General features: G+C 45.3%; 1 protein-coding gene across 3 annotated transcripts in view; it reads right to left on the bottom strand.

Annotated features, from left to right (window-relative positions):
- Nucleotides 1-340: 340 nt before the first annotated feature.
- Nucleotides 341-24,422, bottom strand: part of RNF220 (ring finger protein 220) — a 220,514-nt gene continuing 196,432 nt past the window's right edge. For all 3 annotated transcript variants that reach the window (XM_005521088.3, XM_005521087.3, XM_005521089.3), the window contains 3 exons: nucleotides 12,357-12,465; nucleotides 11,150-11,224; nucleotides 341-3,356 (listed from right to left, as the gene is read on the bottom strand). In XM_005521088.3, coding sequence (XP_005521145.1) covers nucleotides 3,285-3,356; nucleotides 11,150-11,224; nucleotides 12,357-12,465 — 256 coding nt within the window. In that variant the 3' untranslated portion in view covers nucleotides 341-3,284. The remainder of the gene's footprint in view (nucleotides 3,357-11,149; nucleotides 11,225-12,356; nucleotides 12,466-24,422) is intronic.

Here is a 24,422-nt window from a genome sequence, read left to right as displayed (position 1 = left end):
ACACTGCACTGGAGGCCCCTAATGCAGGAGGTATAGATCTGTTGGGGCTGGGCGTCTCCTGCCCCCAGCTAACGCAACCGATGAGACTTCATTATGGGGGTGTCCCCTGAGGGCTGCCCTTTGCCCCACCCTCCTGGCTCTATGTGGGGACCAGTTGGGGGAACCCATCCGCGGTGGGGTCTGGTGCATGTCCCAGCATCCCCCTGCATCTGTCCCTGCATCCCAAACAGGACCAGGACTCCCCTCTGGGACATTACTCACATCCAGGGGCTGCAGCTTGTGGGGGTCTCTGCTGCCTCTTGCCTGCAAAGGGAAACACAGAGAAGCAGAAAGCACCCGACAAGATTTATACTTGTTTAATTAATGTCAAATGTAGTTTACAAACGGGAGTGACAAGTACCTCTTTGTATAGTATACACTGACACACAATCATTGACACACCGGAATATCGCTTTGTGCAACTGGGATTCTTTGGGCAAAGATAGGTAACTCTGATATTTCACTTTTTTTTTTTTTTTTTTTTAATCATTTAAACTCATTACGGAAGAGGGGAAGTGGCAGATGCCTGTTACAAACTGGGATGCCTCTCTCCCCAGCCTTCCCCCTGCAGCTTCCCCCTTGAAAACAGGGGATGGCTTTACAATTTAAACAAAAAAACCCAAAAAAATCAAAAATAAATCCCAAAGCAAAGAACCAGTGACTAGTTACATATGGTTTTACTCATACGTACATAAAGCACATGGCTGGTCCACAACACCTGCCAGAAAGGCCATGGGAGGGAGCCAGGCTATTTCCAAGGAAGGGCAGGGTAGGGGTGTCCTACCCTCTTGCCCTTCCTGGCTGCCTTTCAAACCCACCTGGCTGCCCCCTCTCAATCTCTGAGACCTCAGCACCAGCACTCTCCCAGCTGAGCCATGTGCCCTGAAAGTTTTTCTCCCTTTACAAATCCAGCCTGAGCTGTGCATGCCTGCCCTTCCCCTGCCTTGTGCTGCTGGCTGCAGGGTTACCCCGCAGTGACAGCCCCTGCCCACAGTCTCCCTGTGAAGGCAGAACCCTCTGGGGTGCCTTGGCTTACTCTGGTTCCCGGGAGCTCTGCTGGCACAGAGCAGAGGAGGCTGCAGCTCTCTGGTCTCAGAGGCCACACAGTTATCAGTGTGGACACAAGGGAAACTCCCAATTAGGAACTGTCGCCTTTTGATGAGATATTTATGAAATAACAGCTCCTTCAATTTCATTTGGGGTTTTTTGGGTGCAGTGGGATCCTTTTGAATCAGTCAAGAGATGCCAAGGCTGCAGCTATTCTCTGCAAAAGAGCTCAAGGTAGGGAAGCAGCAGTGGGACTGTCACACCCCCCACATTCTGCTTACCCAGCCCTTCCCTCTCTGGAAACACCCCAGCAGCACTGGGGTCCTAGCTCCAAACCCCTCATCTGTTTCCAGACTGTCTTAATGCTCCAGCTATGTTGTGCTGCCAGGTGGGATATGCTTGGAAAGGAATGGGGCAGATGAGCTTTCCCATCTCCCTGTCTTCTGGCTATGGGGAGCTGGCACCCCACAACTGCCCACGAAACCGTGGCAGGGATACACAGTGTGGGGCTGGGAGAAGTCCCAAGGCCTTGGAAAATGGGTCAGTATCTGTTTCTTGGATCCTGACAATAAAAAAAAGAACAACAAAAAACCAGGCCAGATGGCAGCTTTGGTTAAGGCTGAGGATACAGGAGACAGGGACAAGCATGAGGGACTGCATGGAAGAAGCTGGGGCTGCAGGGGACCTCTGGGTCCAGCTGAAAGTGCCTCTGCTGGACCCCGGGAGTGGCAGGGGGGACGAGACAGGGCTGGCTTGGCTCTCTGCCCTAGTGCCAAAACCTCTTAGGAAAAACGCAGGCTGCGGGAGAGCGGGAGCTGGGGGAAACGAGAGCAGGGCAGGGCTGGCTCTGCAGGGCTTGCACAGCTCTGCCAGGCAGCCCTGCACAGGAACTGGCTGAGTCTCTCTGGGCAAAGCCACCAGAAGGACCATCCTGTCCCCTGCCATCCCCACTGTCCTGCCTCAGCACCAGCCTGATGCCCCGGCACCCTCAGCCAGGAAACACTGCCCAAAGGAGGAAAGCAAAGCCAGGCAGGGCAGGGGAAAGGGGCTATGGCCTGGGGGAGCACAAGGTGTCAGCCCGACCCCCAAGCAGGCACTAGGGGAAAGGACAGTGCTCTGACAGACTCCCTCTTTCCAGCTCCTCACCATTTGCCCCTTCCCCAGCTGGGAAAGATAAAGGGGGCTGAGCCAGATTCCCCCTGTCCTGCCTGACCCCCCGGTGAGGAGTTAAAAGCTGTGTCTTTCCGGGGATAACGATTCTATTATAAATAGCCCCATTAGCTACAACTAATGACAAAAATCCACCTCCTCTACTCCCCATAAGTTCTGTAAGTTATGGGCAATGCTACAGCCATTACTAAAAGCTGTTAACTTCATATCTGAATGAGGAAATATACACCACAGAACATTAAACCATTTATATTATATATATGTATATATATACTTTTTTTAAACTAATGACTTTAATGCCAAAACTTTGCTGAACCAAGAAAAATATGGGTTTAATGTTCTCTGCTCATTTTTTTTTTCTTCTTTAAAAAAAATACAACCCAAAGAAAAGAAAGGGAAACTTATTAGTATGTAATGTTTGAGTCTATCCCATTTATACACAACATTGTAAACATATATAATCTATATTACATGTGCTTCATTTCTGCCTGGGTGTGTTTTTTTTTTTTTTAAACCTTTTAGTCATCACTAGAACACCACAAAAAACCAAAACAGAACCAACCAAAAAAAATAAAAATAAAATCAAACCAAAACAAATAAAAACCAAACAAAAACTGATCAAGGAACACAAGTTACAGGTTATTTAACATCTTTCTGTCAAGGGTCCCTTCCCCAGTCTCCTGGGGGCAGAGTGGTCGACAACACAGTCCAAAGGAGGGCTCATGAGCCATCCACAATGCAAAGCCAGCTCCAGGGAATGGGTGATGGGGAACACTGGTTTTAAAAAAGGGGGCTTCACAACAAAGGATTTGGTTTTGCTTGCTGCAGATGCTGAAGGAGGTCTCAAACTGTGGGACCTGGCAGCCGAGGCTCCCCGCTGCTCCTGTATCCTCGAGTCCATGTCTGGAGTCCCTGGTTTGTTTTTTCTTTGAATTTTAAAACGTCTTTTTTTTGTTGTGGTCGTTCTTCTCCCCCTGGGTGTGATGAGCTGAGCCGAGTAGCTGGGTCCCGCCCTCCTGCTGGGTCCTTCATAAGTAGATGCGCCGAAGGTCTCCAGGAGACGTGATGGTGTTACACTGAGGACAGAGCTTCTTGGCACCCTGCAACCAGCAGATGAGATACACAGTGTGAGAGCATGAAGGACATCCCTGCCCTTGGCAGGAGCAGTAAGGCCCTCCAGGCAGGGCCATGGCCTCCAACAGTGAGCACAAGATGTGTGAAGGGGGAGTCCCAATGCCCTCCCTGCCTATCCTGCAAACCCCCGTCCCACTCCAGTCCCTGGCATGAGGCAGCTGGACAAACAGGAGCTCTGCAGAGGGCTGAAACTCAGAGCCAAGGTGCATCACCCAACTCAGCACCATTGTCACCACTGGTTGCCAGGGAGATTTGCTCCTTTTTGTTTCCCTTGCTCACCTGCAGCCCTCAATGAGCCAGTTCAGGTCACCGAACAGGCAGAAAACCCAGCTGGAACAAGTGAAGTTTTCAGCAGGGATGACTGAGCTGGTTCATGGGGGCCTTGGACCATCCCTTTCAGAGCAGCACATTAGGACACTATCTCGTCCATCCTGCAAAAGCCTAAGAGCTGCTGGCATGAAGGAACCCTCCATCCCATCCTCCCCAGCTCACACATACTGCAGAGATGAGTCTGTTCTGCCAAGGTGAGCTGGAAACAGCAAACTGATGTGAGTTGGGGTGGGGTAATGGGTTGCCCACAGGAACAGTACATGAAATAAAACAAGGGCTGATGTGCCATCTATCACCAAGCCTGACAGCAAGAGGGTGTTAATAAGCCTCAGAATCGGGGTCAACCTAAGCCGGTCATCATTAGATTGGCAGATGTGACAGACAATTGATGGGAAAAACGACAGAAAGATGGCTCTGCTGTGAGGCAGCCTCCCAACTACAGCACCAGCAGCGTGGGAAATTGGGATGGCCTTCCCTGCTCCCACTGCACATTATTCCTTGCAGTCATGGACTTGGCACACTTGCTATTCCCTGAGCTTTGCACTTCTGAACAATCAGGTCCCATCTGACAGTGCCCGCTGCCAGCAGCTCAGCTGTTGATGGAACACATGTGGGAACCATGGGCACCTGCACCTGATCTAAACCAGTCATAAAGTCCCGTTGAGCTAGAGTTGAATGAAGTGTAAAAGACCCCCAAAACACCTTGAGCATCACTCTCAGGCTGGAAGTCTGAAGAAGGACAGACTACTGGTGGTCAGGATGGCACACCTAACGCTGGTGCTGATGCCTGTGGACACATCCTTCCACTTAACAGGGACAACTACTGTGTCTGTTTTCAGTCTTCCAGGGCAGGGATCATCCCACTGCATTGCCTGTGCAATGCATCATGCAGCCTTATGCAGTGGTCTTCACCTAGAGGACTTGACATGCTGGATTATGGGGGGAGCAAGTGCCAACTGTAACTCAAAGGAAAGGCTTAAAACACTGATGAAATGGAAATTTGAGTGCACTGGAATTCAGCAGAGCCTGTTTACTTAACATGCCTCTTTGCTTATGCTCAGTATCTCAGCTTTGGATCTACAGAATAAGAAATAGCAAGCTCTACTCTGCATGTCTCAGTAAAAACTTGCTGCAGTGGTGAAAACATGAGAGAAAAATCTGAACATCTGCCCTTTATGCCACTGTGGTGACACAGCAGCACTCCCAAGGGGCTCACTAATCTGGATGCAAATGTCACAAAATATCCTGTTTCAACTGAGTCTCTACTCAGTTCCATGCAGCTCCCTTTTCATTGGAGGCACCTGTTGCATCTAGTTGCCCTCTTGGGGGCCCCAAGAGGTCCCATCTTTGTAGCTGAAGGGGGTCCCAAAGGAAGTGGCAGGAGGTGTCGAGGAATTAATTCACAGCATGCTGTTGGAGGGACAGCAGCTGCCAGCTGCCTGTTCAAGCTTTCCTGTGTGCCCTGACAAGCAGAAGTGTGCATGGGGACTTTAAGCATTCCAGATGTGACTTGTGCCCACATCTGTTTCCATGCTCTCCTTCCTTACTTTCAAGCTTACTCCTAAGAGGCAGCAAGGTATGAACCAAAGGCTGCAGGTGCTCACTATAAGCACCAGCTCTCTGTGCTCAGCCCACAAGGATGGCAGAACAAGCCCGAGCCCGATGAAACCAAGTGCATCTTTGCCGCTCTCTTCCATAGCAAAGCAAGGTCAGGTATGCAGTTCCCTCACACTACAGGGAACGGGAAGATGGCTGGATTTATTTTGACACAACTTGAGATCTCTGTCCTGGAGATCTGTTTGCTGCACCACATGCTGATGGCTCGTGGTGGTTTTAGCACTAGTTAAAAATCACCAGAGTACTTACTCATTTCTTGCTGTGAGATATGGATTAGGAAAAGGGCAAAACAGGCTTAAACTCCCAGCAGCCTCTCTCAGAGCCATCACTTCCATGGGTGTTTTCCACTTTTTTCCTAAATGCCAAACTACCACATGGCTTTAGGGAGATTCACTCTCCCACCTAAACCTGAGAGCTGCACATGAATAGTCAGGGACAAGTTTTCAACCATGTCACAAAGCAGAACCCAACCACATGTAGCTTGACCTATTTTCTGCAAAAGCTACATAATCACAGATTGATTTAGGGAAGTGGTGGATACTGCTTCACCTGCACGTTGGAAGCAGGGCTCATCCTTGAGCTCTGAAGCCTGGGTACATTGAAGGGAATAACAGCATCCTGGAAACCTTCAGCAGCCTGGCCCGAATGCAGTGCAAGCAGCACGTGGCACGCTGGGCCCAGGGCTCTGGGTCTCCCTAATACTTTGGACACTTGGGGAAGCATTTTTCTTTTATATTATATGAAACTGCCCTCCTGTGCACACATAAGCATGTGTGGTAAATTCAGAACTAAGTCCTGATTTTTTACTTTTTCGACTGAAGTTGCTCAGAACCTTGTTCCTTACATCTGACTTTTCGGTGTAGGTGTACATTTATCTGCACCACTGATTAAGCTCTCCTCTCTTGTGGAGAGGCACATAAGCTTGTACACACACATGCTGGCACAGGCACAATGAAAAAGCAAATGCTCCCCCACTGCTCACCTGCCAGCTGGGGTTACTAAACTTTTCCCTTGAAATAAAAATGCTGTGGAATAATAAGTCCCACCTGTCAGCCATTTCTTTTTCTTTTTTTCCAGGTCCTTCTGCTCCTTTCATCATAGCTACATGGAAAAGCCTTGATGTGTTATAGCTGTGTGTGCTGGAGTAAAGGCCACCTCAGCTTTTCCATTATAAACCCCAGTTTTGGGGGGTTTATAAAACTCTGCTGCAAGAAGTTTGCTCCAGGGCTGTTACAAAGCAAAGAAATGGGGCTGGAACTGGGATGGAGTTTATTTTTTCTCCTCCTTTCTTAATTAAAATTTGGCAAGTGATTGATCCTCAATACAGGCTAATCACTTGGGGTAGTAGTTTGAAAAATGCATTAACGAGAGCTGAGATGTTGAAAAGTCGTTAGGGCTTACATGGTGCCAGGAAGGATTGGAGTAGTTTGTCTTAAAGTTGCCTCTTAAAAAAAATGGTATGATGTCTGCTATAAATTGGCTAAAGCAGGGAAACTCACAAGGAAGGATTTAGGCACTTCCTGCTGTCCTATGGGTCTAAAAATGGGCAATTTCCAAGAAGAATATGTTACCAGGCACAGAGAATAAAGAGACACACAAATAGAGCAGGCAAAGAAAGTAAAATCAAAGCAGAGAGATGACAGGAGGGACCCAAACCAAGAGGCGGCTTCTTGCCAGGAAAGGAACTGAATGCCAAGATCCAATTCTCAACCAAGGCTAACCTCCTCTCCCACCTGTGCCTCCACACAAAGTGTGGAGCTTCTTCTCTGCAGATGCTAATTCCCAGAGAAACAGTTGTCCTCTACTGCCATTGTGGGGTACCCTCCAGTTGTCAGGTAATGGGGTTAAACCACCAGGAGAACTTCTTTCATGAAGCCTCCTTAAAGGGTAGAGCTCACCCGCACAGGCTGCTGGAGGCCAGAACTGAAGAATGCTAATTAATAACCAGAGAACCTCATGGCAGATGAGAATATCACGAAGGCTCAAGCACAGCATTCATGCAGCTGCTGACTCAGGAGGTCCCTATATGTTGCTGAAGCACTGAGGAATCACCCAGAAGGACTGCTCTGTATCTGTGCTGTTTTGTACAAAATCACTCCAGCCCACATGGCATTTATGGTACTAGAGCCTAGAAAGAGTGGCAAGAACGTACTGATTAGTAAAGATATAAATGTGTCAACTGCAGAGCTCACATATATACTGATGGATCCCCTGGAAGCATTTTGTAATGAAGAAGGCCTTTTAGAAGTGATTTTTTCCTGCTCTTATAGCTGTCATTTTCAAATAAACCCAAGACAGGCAGGCACAAGCCTGGAGTCAGCAAATACACGTGGGAAATGCTGGATCTGGCTTGTACAGGTGATGGGGGAAGCCCAGTAAACTGCATTTGCTCAAATAAACCTCTCCTCTTTCAGCCTTTGCACACACCGACAGCTCCTTCACTGACAAACAACAGCCTGACTTAGCTTCCAGCTCCATTTACTTAATAAAGAAGGATACCAGGGATTGGGAAATCACAAAACTACAGCTCTGAGAGATGTCAAGAACTCACCAACCCATTCCCTGGGCAAGATCACCTCAACCTGAATTACTGCTGACAGACACACATCAACTCTGTTCTCACAAACCTCCAAGGATGGAGGTTCCAAACCTCCCCAGCAAATCACTACAGCAGACGGCCAATCTCTTCTGTTAGAGAACTCTCCTCAGGAGAAGGAAAATACAAACCTCACCCACTATTAGCTGTAGGGTCCCTCTCAGTTAATGGGGAAGGATGGAGACAGGGCAGACTTACAGAGGCAGATTCATCCCCTACTACCCCATGACTCAGGCTGCAGCCAACCAACCAGCTTGAGATGGACACCCACCATGAGGCTGTCAGCACCCACCTGCTGCTGCCCAGGCTAAGTCGTGCTTCTGCAACAGCATTTCCTCTCCTATCTTTGAAGAACCCAGCACATGTTTCCAGGTTTTCCAAAAGGGATCACAGGTAAATCACTCCATGATCTTGGTTCTCTTAAGGGATCTCCAGGGTCCCTCTCTGTGAACCCAGACTTTGCTTCAGAGATGGAATCTCCTCTGGTCAATGTTTCAACCCCAGAACTTGAAGCCTGTTGACATACTAAGCTCCAGTATAATTATACCCAAGCTAGAAAGTCCAGCAATCATTTGTAGAGTTAGTGATTAAAAGTCTCTTCCTTGCCCTTACCAACAGAAGAGTTATAATTTAGAATTGAACCTAAAAAAACAGAAATCCAAAAATTTTATTTTCATGAAGTCTAAGCATTTTAAGATCCAATTCTCATCAGTGCCCTAAATAATATCAAATCATATGCTCAGATCATTATACTATTGTATCCTCGAAAATGTTTAACCCATAGGTCCATAGACACATGTGAGCATCAAATTTCACCCTGTCTTAAATACCCTGCAGAGGTTTAGAAGTGCTTGCAGGCACTCTGAGCCTTCAGTTCCAGGGCTGTGTTCAGTACATGATCCCTACTCTCTCAGACAACTCACACTCTAAGTTAATATTAGACCTTGGCTGGGCATGTGAACCACAGGCACATAGGAGAAAGGGGACTTTTCACCAGCATGGATGGCAGATCTCCAGATTGTTCAAAAGGGGCCGGAAGCCTGACACAACCCGCCTGCTCCAACTCCTATTAACTCCAACAAATTGTTTATTGCACAACAGAAGAAAAATGCTGCCCCTCTCCCCCAGCCAAGTCTTTCCATGTGTGCTGCACGCGCAGGCTCCCTCCTCCCAACCCCACTGGGGAGCCAGCTTTATACCCAGGGAAAGGTAACAGCAGTGATTATTACACACACTATCCCACAGCTCCTCGCTTGTTAAAAAAAACAAGAGTCTCTTTTGTGCCCGAAATAAAAGGAGATACCTTAATTAGAACAATGCAGGTTGGTAAGCATTAAACACTGAGCCCAGCTGCTGTATGCCATTAAATTCATAAAAAGGGAGGGGGGAAGGAGGGCAGTCTTAACGAGATTACACACATTGACTTTGATCAAGACACAAAAGCACCAAGGCGTTCCAGGGTTTTTATTGCTGTCTTCAGGCTACATTTTAATGGTTACATTAGAAACATGCGAACACAGGCTGGGAGATTTTTTTGAGATGGGAGAGGGAGTGCAAGCATGCCTTGTGAAAAGGCCTGGTTTAATAAATTGGGGGCTGCAGGGAGAGGCTAGGACTGGGGAACACATGAGTAGTCACTTATTAATTGCTTCCCCTATGCAAGTGCCAAGTTCTAACATGATGTCTTGCTGGACTATTCCCATCTCGCCTGCCTGGTCAGCAGAAGAGCCATGTGCAGATCACACACAGCCAGCACCATCACCACCTTTTTCATGGAATTCTAGGGGGAGATGGCTTCCCCTCTGCAAGGGAAATGTTAATCCCTCAGCACCTGGAGTGACTTTCCCCATTCTCATGAGCAGCTGTGACTGCTGAACATGACAAAAGTTGAACTATGTTGCTGCTGAACCTAAGAACAGCCTGAAATTGGTGCCACAAGTCTAGAAGATGACTTGAGGCTGGTGGGAAGAGGAGACGACAAAGACTTCAAAGTAAAGAAAATGAAGAGGAAATTAGTGTTTTATCCTGTGCTTGTAGCACCACTGAAAGGCAAGATTACTCTTCAGTTAGCAAAGGTGGCAGAGCACATATTCATCCAGACACCTCACAGCTACGTACCCACATGTGTGTCTTTTTATAAGATGCTGCTAAAATGTTTACAAAAGCTTGTATAATGTAAATAGTGATGGGGTGTAGCTGAAGAGCTGTAAAATACAGCCCAAGGGATAGCCAAGTTATTGAGTTGCTATTAGTACTCAAGCCCACAGGCACTTCACCATCCTGGTAACTTTTCTTGGACTAGACTTTTAAAAGGCAGGATTTAAAGGAGCATGATCAGCTTAATAGTAATTCCAAGCATACAATGTGTTTTATAAAACAGAGTAATGCCTTACAGGAACAAATTTTTAGGAGTGGCATTCCCTTAAATTTTTTGTAACCCAACACTGTATCATCTTGCTAACAGGAGAACTAGAAAGCACAATTGACTATTTTCCACTCTCCAGACTGAACAAAATGAGAGCCTGAAAATCAGCTGCAGAGCGGACATTAAAGGCTGATTATAAAGCCCACAGTTTTAACACAGGAAAAGAAAACAATTTATTTAATAACACCTTAAATTTTAACCTGATGTCCTTTAATAAATGTATAAATTACTGCTCTACTGGGTCACCTATTCAATGTTCAAGGTAGTTCCCAATCTTCTAAACAGAATGGCATATGCTTGAAAACCACACAGTGCTATTCCAAATAACCTAAAAAATATAGATTCACATTATAAAAGCTCCCTTCCATAGCCTCTCTCCTGAAGATGATTCCCTTTGCTTCAGGGCAATATTATGTTTCTCAGAAGCTACCCATTCCATGAAATCTCAGTGGGTTAGGCCTCCATTCTCACAGCTTTACCTCTCTGCATGGATGCCCCACAGGAAATTAATGAAAGGCAAGATAGTCCCTGGCACAGATCTCTTCCCACAGCAGTGGAGGAAAAAGCAAGGGGCAGGACAGAACTTGGGTCACAATGATTCAAACAAAACTCTCTCATGTCAAAGCTAGAGTGGGGTGTTAAACAGCCAGGCTAGGGAAATCTGCAAGCACAGCACTCAGATTATTTAAAATAAAGCAAAAAGCACCCTTCCCTGTGGCAGTCTAGAATAAAGTATCTGAGAAGAGAGGAAAAAGGCTGTAAGTCAACAAGAAAGCAGTCAAGAGCCTCACCAGAGTCCGCAGCCAGCATTCTTCACAGTGCACATGCCAGCACTGAATAGAAGTCAGGGGCATTGTGTAGGAGTCCTGAGGAAAAGAAGCAAACAGATTATTTCCATAGCATGGAAATCTAGTGATTCTCCACTCCCAACCCCATCACAATGCCTTTCTTTGTGGGTAACACTGTCTTGTATTTTGTTTAAGAAGTTAAGTTAAAATAATCAACTTGTGTAGTATGTAAGTTGTATGTTTGTAATGCTTGCATAAAGTGGCAGAAAATCTCCTTCAATCCCTTTTCTTGGCTTCCCAGAACTCCTGTTGGAAGTTCCAACATAAGCCACTCAAGTGATGACCTGGCTCAGCACAGTTATCGCAAAAGCATCTGAAGTTGCTCTGGCCAGATGCCATTATTCTCATCAGAAAGGTAACCAGATCATATGAAAACCAGTGAGAGGGTAAGATCAACCCATATCACAACTCAGCTCTGCAGGAACAGCGTAACTACATCCTAAGAATGCTGCTGCTATTTCAGCAGACATGCCTTCTCAAGTATCTTCTATCATTGCTAACAAACCTCTGGAAAAGAGCAGCAACCTGTTGTCCCTTCTGTGGGACGAGTGACAAGGACTGCACTCCCACACCTCCAAACTGTGAGCTGGCTGGGAGGGAGAAGCCTGTGCATGAAGCTGAAGTTGCAGCGGGAGCTCTCCACCAAGCAGAATGTTCTGCCCTCAGCAGAACACAAACCCAATAGGAGACACAGAGCCCTGCAGGCTTAGACCATCAGAGGGAGCTGCTGTCCTTTCTGAGGAAGGCCACAGCATCACCAGAGAGCGTGCAGGACTCTGGCAACTTTTAAATGCTCAGACAACATCCCTGTTGCCAAATCAGAGATGAGTCTCTGATCACAGATTCTGCTCTCTCCTTTGTACCTAAATTTGCATGTGCAGGAAAAGGACACTGGTATCTGGGAGTTTTCTACAGGAAGGCAGAAAGTATTCTGAAGTTGTGCCTTTCTTGCCCCTGATACAGAGGGACAGCTACAAATACCAGTGAGACAATGTAATTCATACAGAAATTTGAGTAGTTAAGACCTTAATTTGGAAGGCTAATTGGTGATGAGTTCCCCCAGTCTGCCTGAAAAAGAAAAGCTTCTCCCTTCCTCGGCAGAGATACCAAGACATTTCTGATTCATTACCACGAGTGGAGTGCTACTCACCATGCAAATGAGACATTTATAGCGGTCCCCACGGGAAAGCTGCCTTTCTAACTCACGGACACGAGCCTTTAACGCTTCAAATGTTGTCACTGCAGAGTCTTCTGTAATTCTGCAAAAGATGATGAAGAGTGAACATCACTGAGCACACAAAACTGTTAAGAGTTTTTGGGAAAAAGGATCCCACATCAGGTACTGCACAGGAAATGGCATCAAATCTCAAACTAATACATCCAGCTTGGATTAAAAAAGAATTCCCAAAAAGCCTAGTGTGAATTCTTTAAAGTGTCTTTCTAAACACTTCCAAACACATCACAAAAGAACACAACCAATGCTGGGGTTGCCAGCTTCATACAGAGCAAGACACATTTAAAGAATAGATATTTTTGTTGCATATTCTTTTTTGTTTGTTTTCTGCCTTTTTTTCTTGCCTCCCTTAAGAGATTCCTTAGGACCACATGCTTGAGACAAAGTTCTGTATGTTGTTTTAAAGCTGCTGAGATAACTTTTTGTGGGCAATAGGAGCTGTTCTTTCCCTTAGGGAATGGAGGCCTTTGCTGGTCATCAGCCTCGTGAAATGCAAAATCAGCTCATTACACAGGATCAACACAACGGCTTATATAAATGAAAGCCACAGCTTTTTGATTCTAACACTGAAAGAACGGAGAAACCAAAAGAAATGGACATGGTGCCAACAGGGTGGCTATAAAGGCAGCTTTACAATCTCAGCTTTCCTACTTCCTAGGGTCATTTTTTGATGGGCAGCATTATCTCTTTTGTCACAGAGGCACTGTGCTGAGGCCAGGCAAGTGTATTTTCATGGTTCTGCAAGGCTGGTGAAAAGAGCAACTTGCCAATCTAAAAGCAAGGGCAGACAGCAATGCTTAGCAAATGAAATGCAGGGAGCAATAGACAAGGATGCATCATTCCAGTATGTTGCAAAATCCGATTTCTACTCAGTGCAGGCATAGGGAGGGGCCCTCAAGTATTCCCCAGAAAAGATTTAGAGCATAAAAGCTCTAACATAAAAGCTCTTACTTTCTTGAATAAAAACAAAACCAACAATTTTCACTTGTGTCAGTGAATTTCTGGCATCTCCAGGCAGACTCCAGCTCAGAAGAATCTGAAGAGCATCTTGACACCAGAAGCTGCATCATCAATCACAAGATAACCCACAGTGGCATCTATGTCTTCTACCTTTTTAGAGGATGATTCATCAACAGGTGTCTACAGCACAGGTCTAGTGGAATTACTACAACCAGTAAAGTGAGCTGCAATCTCAGCACTCTAGCTGCAGGCAGGCACTCACTCCTTTGTTCATTAGTCACTTGTCACTAGCATGCAGGGAGGGACCTGGGGTATCTCCCACAAGCTGGTTCTGATGGCTTTTCCCAAGGCTTTGGTAACAGAACTAGTCAAATAGATTTTGGGTGATTTTCCTAATTATGACACTTCAGAAGAAAGTGACGCTGCTGAAATGTATATGGTTAACTACCACTGTTACAAAGCTCCTTCAACTTCACTCTTGCCTTTGTACTGATGAGACACGCTCTGCATGAGCTAGCTGAGATCTTCATCAGAAGGAGATTCATTGCAAGTGACAGCTGCCAGAAAATGGTAACAGTTTTAGAACTGCAAAAAAGGTACAGAAATACAAATGTCCCATGATAGCCTAGTGGGTGAGGACTGTCTGGGGAGAGGGACCGTGGATTCAAGTCTTGGAATCCATAAATATTCTTTGGAGCACGATGAAAGAGTTTCAGTAGGAGACAGTCCTCCCTGCTGTGATAACACCCACTTGCTCCTGATCATTGGTATGAATTATTGCCATATCCCAGCTTGAGTTCTCACCGTCAAGGAAGAGCTGCTAGTGTTTTCAAAGAAAGTCTAGAAAGGTGTTAGTTTTGTCCAAGGAAGAAACAGATTTATTTATTTATAGCTTGAAGATTATTGTTGGCTGAGAAAATTGTTTCTCTTCCAGTCTGGCCCACTGTTGAACTGATGCTGGCTGAAGACTGCAGTTGAATTTGACTTCATGGAATCCATTTCTCCTTCCTGCATGCACAAAGGCACTGGAGGTGTAAAGGCAGCAAGTGTGACTCCTAACAAAAGCAGGTGGTAAATAGAATCTCAACCCTTGCTAATTTCTCCTTTTACCATCTGTGGACCTACATGTCCTCCTCAGATGGGTGGGCAACTCAGAAAGGAAAGGGAAAAGTTGATTCTTTGAGCAGATACAAACAAATGCCCATTCATCCCCAGTCCCAGCCCAGTAATAGTCAAAACTTGAAAAGGAAAAATTTGCCACTGCAACAACTTGAAAAGATAGAAAATGGTTTGTTTATAGAAATCTAAACAGCTGACCCCCATTGGCCAGTTTCGGAAAGTCTCTGAGATAATCGCACCTGTCCAGTAATAAACGAATGAATCAGAAAAGGAGGCTGAATAGAGGCATAAGCAATAATGCTCAGAGGCTGCCCGATACAATGGCCAATCAATAGGAGGGCTGTAGATCAGGGTGCTAGTTAGCTGGAAAATTACCACACCGCTGCGTGCGTCACGCTGTAGGGATCCTGGACAATCAATGTGGGAGGTATTGATTTAGTTATTATCACTTCATACGCTCCAGACATTGTTAAATATACATTTATTAACAAGACTGGGGTGCATTGGTAAGAGAGGGAGCTTCAGCCACTGTGATATCTCCCAGCACTAATCAAAGCTCAGCTATGACAGAATTTAAACTCCATGTTGTCCCTGCTAAACAAGCTCACAGGACAAATCCTGATGGCACAGCACAGATGAAGACACAGCTCCTACTTCACATGAGAGCTAGGAGTTTTGGCTGTAAGTGAATATTTTGCACTTGAGATTTCAGGAAAACCTCTCAGAGCAGTAGCAACAAGGGATGTGGCAGCCAAGGGTCAACCCAAAGTGAGTGATAATTGCATGGTTGCTTCGGAAAAGCTGGAGGAAATGAGGTCAAGGGAAATAGGGAGAACATTAGTAAATAAAGGAAACTGAAACTACCTCCAGGGATGGAATAAAGACGAGAGTCACTTCCCATGTGTCTGGCTCCCGTGGTGGCCAGCGCATTTGGGACACATGCCATTCCATTTAGTGTCATTTTACCGTCAACCTGCTGCTTGTATCCTAAAGATAAGCATCACTAGGAGCAACTCTTCCTGCAGCAGCAATCTTGGGAACTCCCTCAGGATTCCCTCTCGTGTGTGCACCTTTTGTGCGCTTGCCTGGACGCAGCTGGGAGCAGCCTTGGGCAGAATTTTTACAGGGTAACGCCAGGGTGGAGCGAGGGTCAGAAAGCCAAGTGCCATGGACAGGGGAAGGCTGTGTACAAGTTACCCTGCCAAGTGAGGCAGAGGGAATTACGGAGAAGGAATTGGCTCTCTGCTTTGCCTTGACCTCATGTTGGATGCAGGAGGACTCTTAACAATTTTGCGCCTCAGCGCCCTGATTTGACGTGTTTGGATAACGTAATTTATCAGCCTCCAGAGTGACCTGCTGAGCACAACTGCTGCCAAGAGCTATACCTCGAGCCCCAGTGCTCATGCTTCTCCAGCAGGTGTGAGAACTGGCTGATGACATATTAAGAGGGCACCTCCATCCTGGAGTAGAGACTTGCTGTGACACCAGCACACACAGGGGAGCCTGAGTGAGAATGTTTGTACAAGAGCAAAAACAGGAAGGGAGGACTCCTTGTGGAAGAAGCTCGGTCCTGTACTTCTCCCTGGACTTTGTGGTTAAGTCTTCCATGCCTTGGCAGTCACAGCTGAGGATGCTGTGAAGAAGCAAGTCTGTGAGACTGGGCAGACAGCATGTGATAATTTTCAGTCTTTGTGGCCAATGCGTATTTTTCTACTGTTCATAGCATTTTCCCCAGAGCACTGAAAGTAAGGACACTTTCTCTGAGAAAATCCTTGCCTTTTTCAGGTAAAAGGCCAGAGAAGTGCACAGAAATACTATGGAAGAGGAAAAAGGACCTATCTCTAGCTTAGAGCAGCAATCGTCCCCTGGGAAATCTCCCCTGGGAAATGACCACCCCCCTCTTCACTAAAAAACTTTAACCCAAACACTGGTTATTTGTTAAACATTAGCATGCATGTGATCTTTGTTTCTCCAAATTAAATTGAGCAATTCCTACCCGCTGTCCCAGTGGGCAATCACAAGCAATTCCGTTAATTAAATTATCTCTGATTCTGCAGCTCTGGAATCTCTCAATTGACTAAGTCTGTGCTTTATCATCAACAAAATACTGGACCAAAAAGGAAACAAAAAAATGCTGATGTCAGTGTGATTGGCTTCAGTTAACCCTTCCCAGCTGGGTATTAAGGGCTGCTCAAGAAACTGTTGTACTGGAACAAGCCCAAGAGTGAGAGCCTTTTACCACAGATACCAATAGCAGCTGTTCACTTGTGTTTCCTTTCCACTGTACAGAAAAACACAAACACCACACTGTCCCTGCATCCAGCATCCTGACTATTTGAGAGCCACAGAAAGATGCAAACTGTTAGCTACAGAAGAAGCACGAAAACACCTCAAAGAAGACCCTGCAAATACCCCATCCTCATCCAGATCTCATTCAATGTATCCTGCTGTTGAACAGTCTCCATAAAACATTCCCCTTTGGTTTATTTCAACTGGATATAAATTTTCCTTTCTTCATAAATGGCTACACTGTACACAGCATTCCATAAATTTTTACAATTCCACTGTTTGTATGTATCTTGTAAAAAACGCTTAGCACTGATTAAATGCACCACCAATAAAATTTCATGGGCTACTTTTGACGCTTGATATTCTGACCTTCTCTCTTCCTCATACATTTATTTTTGCTTTCCTGTGCCTGTAAACACAGAGTGGCAGAGAGGAAAATGTACAGTACCACTGACAAACCTGAAAGTGATGTATTTATTTTTAAACAAAGCCTTTATCCTCCCTTGTCCAAAGTGGAGAACCAAGCAGAACATACATGCCACCTCCCTGCACCAAGGGCAGAGGTCATGTCACTAGCAGCTTACATATCATAAATATTAGAAACAGACTGGTCGATGCTTTGAAGGCAAAGTCAAGCTAAAGTAAGATTCCAGGAGCAGAGAAATTGCCCCAGGCCATATCCAACCTCAGCTGTAGATGACAATTATCATAACCACTATTACACTGCAGGAGAGAAAGCCTGGTGCAGTCCTTGCTTTGTGGGGCACAAATCTTCAAGACTTGATAAAATGACCCCAACATCAGTGCACAATGATGCAATTGCAAGCCTTCTCTCATAGCCAATTTACATCTGGGTGAGAGGGCAACTCTTTCAGAGAAGAGACCCTGTTTCATTAGCCTGTAACATGCTGTGCACAGCTCTGTGACACCCAGGAGCACTGCAGAATGGCAGATCACAGTGATGCTGTCTCAGCTCTCACTCATACATTGCCTTCAACTCAGCTACCTCACTACCTGAGTTTCAAACACCATCTATAAGCACCCCTATGGTTTTGGGGATAAGAACTGCTTTCATTTTCAACCTGATGAAATAATCTGCCCCCACTTTCAATTTAGCAAGCATCACCTGCAGCAAGTACGAGAGCTAAAGAATTTACAGAGAATTTATTTTGGCAGATGTGGGTGAGCAGCACTGAAGTCAGTGGGAGATCCATAGACTGAAAGGACTTTTGCACTTACTGGAATGCAAGAACACAACATAAAGCTGAAAAAGCACCTTTGCTACTAACAAGAAAAACACTTAAACTGACACCTAAGTTTTTAAAAAGGAAAGTGACAGGTGGCTTTAAAAGAAAACAGATACAGCTCAGGCATTTTCAGTATCTTAAGTCTCTGGAAGAAACCCAGGGTGGGCGCTCAGGCACTGGTGGCAGATTGACTGTGAATCACCCCACAACATGTGGGCTACCAGACTGGCACAACGTACTGAGATTTTATTTCAGTAGATGAGCTGGTTATAGCAGAAGGGGTTTGCATGCCTTGATGTAGAAAACTGCCCAGCAAAGCTGTTTGCGGAAGAGCCATGTCAAATCACACCAAGTGAAGTTTAGACCCTGTAAAGGGTCTGCAAGACTGCCAATGCTAAAAGCAAATCTCCTGGCAAGACATCAGTGTTTTAGGAGTTGGCTTCCCCTTTATTTAGCTAAAAATCCCATTTATTTGGTTTATTTGTTTTTAGACTAACCTCCTTTAAAGAGGCTGACTTATAATCCTGTAAAACGTTGTCACATGTATTGAGGAAATTGGCAAGGATGCTAATTTATTGTCCTCTAGGAAAAAAAGCCCTCTTTCCTTGATTAATGTATGTTTTTGTATTGTAAGATATTAAAGAATGTTGCTTCACCTGTAATTATAGAGAATAGTTTACTCTGGCAAAGTGCCCTGGCTTCTGGTTGCCAAGTTATGAATAATGCAATGTTCCCCATTCTAATTTCCGTGTTCTAAGTTGTGAATTTGGAGCAGGGTGCATGCAAGGGCACACACACACACACACGACTCTGAGGCGCTCTCAGTCACAAGCGCCTCTATTTTATACTTGCTTGCACAACTTGTTAATTCTGGCATCTGCTTGCCAAATTCAGAGTTTGCTTCTGACTAATTTCATCTTGATGCAAACCAAAAATGTTGTCTCTTTTTTTCCCGACAGAGGAATTATTTCTCTTACACTTGCATGCACCGTCGCAATACCACTGAGGGGAGCTTACCACTGCAAGAATGCATTTTAAGCTGCATTTAGTAGGGACTTGGGTAAAGATTCCCTGAAGAATTTAATGACAGAAGAATTCATTTTGCTTTCATATCTCCCCCGCCTCCATAACACAGAACCCAACAATGTCTTTACAGAAGCGGGAAGTAAATTCAGGCGCTGGCTCTTTCTCTTCCCTTTTTTTGGCCCGTGTTTTCCTGGGACACATGTGCTCAGCCCCAATCAAAACAGAGACAGATGGCACCGCTGATCATTCAGAATAGAAGGAGCCTCGGAGTCAGCATGTTTAGATGCATTTGTAGGGCTACACAGTATCCAGTGGCCACTGGGACTGATTTAAAAAGGCGGCGAGTGAAAGTCTGAGCTTGCGCCAAAATTTTAAATGTGCCATTTGAGCAATTATGGTTCGACATGAAAGCTGGGCGAAAGAATGCATAGGTCATTCTGATTAGATTTAGAGACTATGTTCCCTGTTCCAAAGAGAAAATAAATGCAATCCCATTGCTTTACTGGAGCAGCTTTGGTGATAAAGAAAAAAGCCATGCTATGGAAAAGTAGTTTGCTGCAGCAAGGTTTTGTTGAGGCAGCACTGGCTGAATCAGAAAATGATTCTCTAAACAATGTTCCTAAAGAGAAATAATTACTCATCTAATGTGTTATTATCTTGATTCACTTTTCAAATGTATCCTTCATCCTGGAGACCCCATTTGTATTTCTAACATTTTGTATTTTCTGTGAAGGTGCATTGTGGTCTTTACTTTAATAGAAGGGCCACAAAAGGCAGGAGGTGGAAATGGAAAATGCAGCTCCTCTCCTTGCTGAGGCACACAGGATAAAGGTTCCAGCCTACAGACACTTGCCCCCATCCACAAGTAAACATGTTTGGATTATGACCAAGCTCCATGTATAGCTAGGCAGGTCTATTTTGCTACTGGAAGACTTATGGCAGCTGTAACTTGTCATCTTACTGTGGCCTGGAGCTGGTCTGGGATTATTGGTAGCTTTGGCTGGACGATCAGGGCACAAAATTATAAAATATCCATGAAGTGAAATAGGAATAGCAAATTCCTAGGGCTGAAAGTTGCTCAGAAGGTTGAACATGCAGCTGAGTCTTGCAGGCAGCCTCTGTGAGCAATTAAATAAATGTCTTCTACTCCCATGGCCCCCATCCAAACGACCAAAATAAACAGGAAATATCTATGCTACTACAGTAGCACTCGGATTCATCTATAGCCTTTTAAGGGCTTTACTGTGGAGGTGATATGCTTTCCAGAACCTCCATTCATGACTGCTGATTGGCGGCACACAAGGGCAGTGCGATAACACATCCTCCAGACGGCTTCCTACAACTGCTGCTGCCGCCCTAGAACTTTTACACTGTAGCTGTTTCCTTTACAGGGAAAGAAAGGATCAGAATTAGCATCATTTAAGGTAATTGAGCCTTCAAAAAGAAACACAAGGCTATTAAAGGAGTCCAGAGCACATTAGTATCATATAACCAACTGTGGTCCCAGAGCTAGTAAAGGAAACCAGCAGTGCAGTGGAAGGACAGGTCATAAGCCAGATATCTGAGGGAAAAGCAGGAATGCTTATGCAACTGTGTGGGTAACAACAGCTTTTTGCAGACAAAATCATCAAAAATGAAGAAACAAGATAATGGAGAAATCGGGTGAAAGTGCCTGTAGCAGTGGGATGTAAGGTGAGGAAAAGCATCGACAAAAGTATCGAAGTGAGGACAAAAAATCAACATGGATATTAAACTACTTTAATTATATTACTTGCTATTACTTTGCTTCTGTAAAGGCAGTGCTGGGTTCTGTATTACAGAGGCGGAGATGATATGAAAGCACAATGAATTCTTCTGTCATTAAATTTCTTGGGAAATCTTTACCAAGCTCCAAATAAATGTGACTTAGCACTCCTCCTTGCAGCAGTAAGCACCCCTCAGTGGTACTGCAACTGTGCATGCAAGTGTAAGAGAAATAATTACTCACTCTACAGTTGTCCCAGACATGGTTTAATGAGAACTAACAAAACTGGTCCTTTTTAAAGTACTATTTCATATTTATACTTACTAACTGTAGCCTAAGAAATGCATAAACAACCAAGAGCTGTAATTACAACCATCCTGTTGTCACACAGCAGCTGGCACAGCACAAACACTTACTGAGTCCTGCCACAATGGTCAGTGAGTGCCAAGGAAAGCAGTAGCCCTGTCACCACCAGCACACAGCCAGCCTGTGCAGCCAGGGCTGCCCCTCAGCAGATGCAGGAGAGAGACAGCAAACTGGCAGTGGATGGGGCATAACACGATCCCCTTTTCTGCTCTTCAAAGGAACATTTTCATCCAAACAGGGAGTGCAGCCTACATAAAGATAATTGTTACTTTTCTCTTGAGAGCATCTGGGCACCACACAAGCGTTTCCTTAAAAAAAAGTATCAGTCCCCGCCTCTTAATTCTTGCAGCATAGCTAAGGGATGTGAATAAACAGTCACATCCTCAAAGTATTTTCAGAAGGAACATGGCAAGATCCACAATGCTCCATCAGAGACAATGTTAAACACCACAGGCTAATTTTAGGGATGAGTCGTCTCTCTGACAAGCTGCTCACACATCTAAGGGCAGAATTTGTCTGCTAGAAGGCAGCTGTTTGTGTTTTATAAGCTAAAGTTTTTCTTACCTATGGAATAACTCCAATATTTCACAGGGAATCATCATCCATCTAACTGAAGTACCCTCTAACAGACCATCAGCCTCATATCCCCTTTGAAATAGCACAGCTGAGCACTTGCTGGGCCACGATTTATTTTTTACCTTCTAAGACATCTTGGTAACTCTATAGCTCAATAGTGACAGTCGAATTTCACACTGCGATAGCCCCCCATTGATTTTTCATTCCCAGGAAGCAACTCTACAAATTAAAGTTAACAGCATTTCTGAAACTAAGAAAAGAAAAAAGAAAAGAAGGGGTAGGCAAAGAGACATAAATTGCAAGGTTGCCTAAACCGCGCCCCCAACACAGGAATAAAATTCCGTCCTAGGTTTTTCACCAGTTATGGAATAGGGATACAGAACCTACTGCCCCTGAAAGCCAGCAGATCCCTTGGGTTTGCAGATGCTTCAGCTTTAAAACATCACAGGTTCAACAGAAATAAGAGTCCCTTCCCACATGAAGAAGTTAAAATCTATAGAAAACTGCCTCAAGGCATGAAATTAGGCCAAACTTCTGGACAACGCTGCACTAAATAGAGATACCACCTACCCCCAGGTCTGTACAGGAGCTTGTACAGTCACAGCCTGCCTCACTGAGCTTCATTAACCACTGGCCAGGGAAGAACTGGATGCTGATACAATTTCAGTTTGCATAGTGGTTATAATGTTTGAAACCATTATTGGCACATGCTGCTTCTCTCCAACAACTGAAAGAGGGAAGCAGAATAAAGAAACAGAGCCCAGCACTCTGCCCTCCACTGTCACATCCCAGAGGAAGAAGTAATGCAAAAGCCTCACTTCATAAAGAAATGAAGCATCTATCTCCATACCCTCTCAACACCAGTATACAGTGCAAATACAGTATTACATACCACTGAATTACTGAAAAGGAGTAAAATCTAATGAAGATAAAAATCTGGACACAAGCAGCACATCCCAGCAGCTCTTTTTCAGCCTTCGACAATCCCACACTTCAGTTCAGTGTCCTGAATCCTCTCCCAAGTTCACACTGGCTGCTCTAGTAGTGGACCCACCAGCAGCATCACACTCTCGGCTTAGCAGAGCACAAAGGGTTAGTTCATTTATGACTCAAGTTAATTTTTTAATTCTGTCTTTGCTATGAGACGTTCTTGTCTCCTGTCAAAGCCTATTAATGGTGTGACACTGTGAAGAAGGGCTGGGTAGTGCTTATCCTGTGGTGTGAATGCTCAACAGCTTCTGTTTTCCTCCGACATACCAGCTTAGACATACCAGCTTAATCATGGCTCCTTCCCTTTCAGGCCTCTGCTAATCCTCTGGCTTCGCACTCCGCTCCCACCTGGACGTGTCTGCCTGGGAGCAGGGTCTCCCCAACAGACACGGCTACCTCCCTGACCGCTCTCACATGCCTGTCTCTTTGCACAAGGACCCAAATCTAAACTTTGTTTAACTTTAACTGATGCTCCTCCTTGTGCTGGCTGTGCCTCCAGAGCCAACATTTCAAAACAGCTGGATTGGAAAGAGGTGAGGTGGGGGGAAAGAAAGAAGAGACAGGAAAAATAAAACAAATACAATTGCTTTTTGTCTCTAAAACCCTCTTTTTAACCCAACAAGCGTCTCATCCAATGAAGCATGATAAGCATGAAGTGTTATATAAAGAAGATAATTATAAAGGGATTTAATGCTTGGCAGGCTTGTATTGCAAGGTTCAGAGCAGAGGTAGCATACTCACTTAAACAGCCTTATGTCCGGGTTTGCTATTATGCGGGCAGCATGGCTGGGGCCAAGCGGAATCAGAAACAAGATTTGTTTTACAAGAAAGAAAAAAAAAAAAAAAGCACAGCCCCCTTCCCAACAAGGATGGCAGTTTCAGTCCCACCTCCTTCTACTTCTGTCCCATCCCTGATTAATGATGTTGTCTGCCTGATTTATGACCCACCCCAACAGATTAGAGTTTCCCTCTTCAACCTCCCCCCCTTTCACCCCTCCCAGAAGGCACAGCCACACTCCGCTGGAAATATTAGAGAATTATTAAATAAACATTCATACGTCATGTCTCTTCCCATACTGAGCTCATCGTAGTCAATGCTCAGCGGCCGGGCCCTGTTTGCTTTGGGGCTGACACCAAACAGCTGGAGTGATTCATGGAGAGGCTGGCTACAATGCTCTGTGCCATATATCATGCTCGCAGCGCTCCCTGCCCCGGCGGAGATAAACTGATCAACCACAACGGGCTGGAATGAATTTATGACAACACAAAATTGAGGAAAACAAATGGGAGGTGACCCAGTGGGCCACTAACCCAGACTCTCTCGCTGGCCTGCAATCTAGTCTGGTAGCAGAAAGCAAAATTGAACATTGGCACTGTGAATTAAGATGCTGGCTTTTAACCCCAGGGAACCTCAGTTTCAAAATGGCACCAGACCCTCACAAGGCAGGGAGAAAGATTTTTTGTGGGGAAGGTGCTTTTTGCAGCTCTCTGTGAGCAGCATTTCTTCTGCTGAGTGTCCGATGTCTGTGGAGGTGTCGGGGAGGGTGCCTGGGCAATTAGGAACCAGCTAAACTCTGAGCAAAGCCGAATCTCAGGCTGAGGTAAAGCAGCACTGCATGGGCTGAGCTTTGCCTTGGCAGTGGCTGGGGTCTTCAGCGGACAGGC

Source organism: Pseudopodoces humilis, chromosome 10 (assembly GCF_049639895.1).
Source record: "Pseudopodoces humilis isolate 2021_Gansu_Grassland_sample_001 chromosome 10, ASM4963989v1, whole genome shotgun sequence".
Classification (NCBI taxonomy): domain Eukaryota; kingdom Metazoa; phylum Chordata; class Aves; order Passeriformes; family Paridae; genus Pseudopodoces; species Pseudopodoces humilis.
Note: the sequence above shows the minus strand (reverse complement) of the source record. Positions and strands in the feature narration are given on the sequence as shown.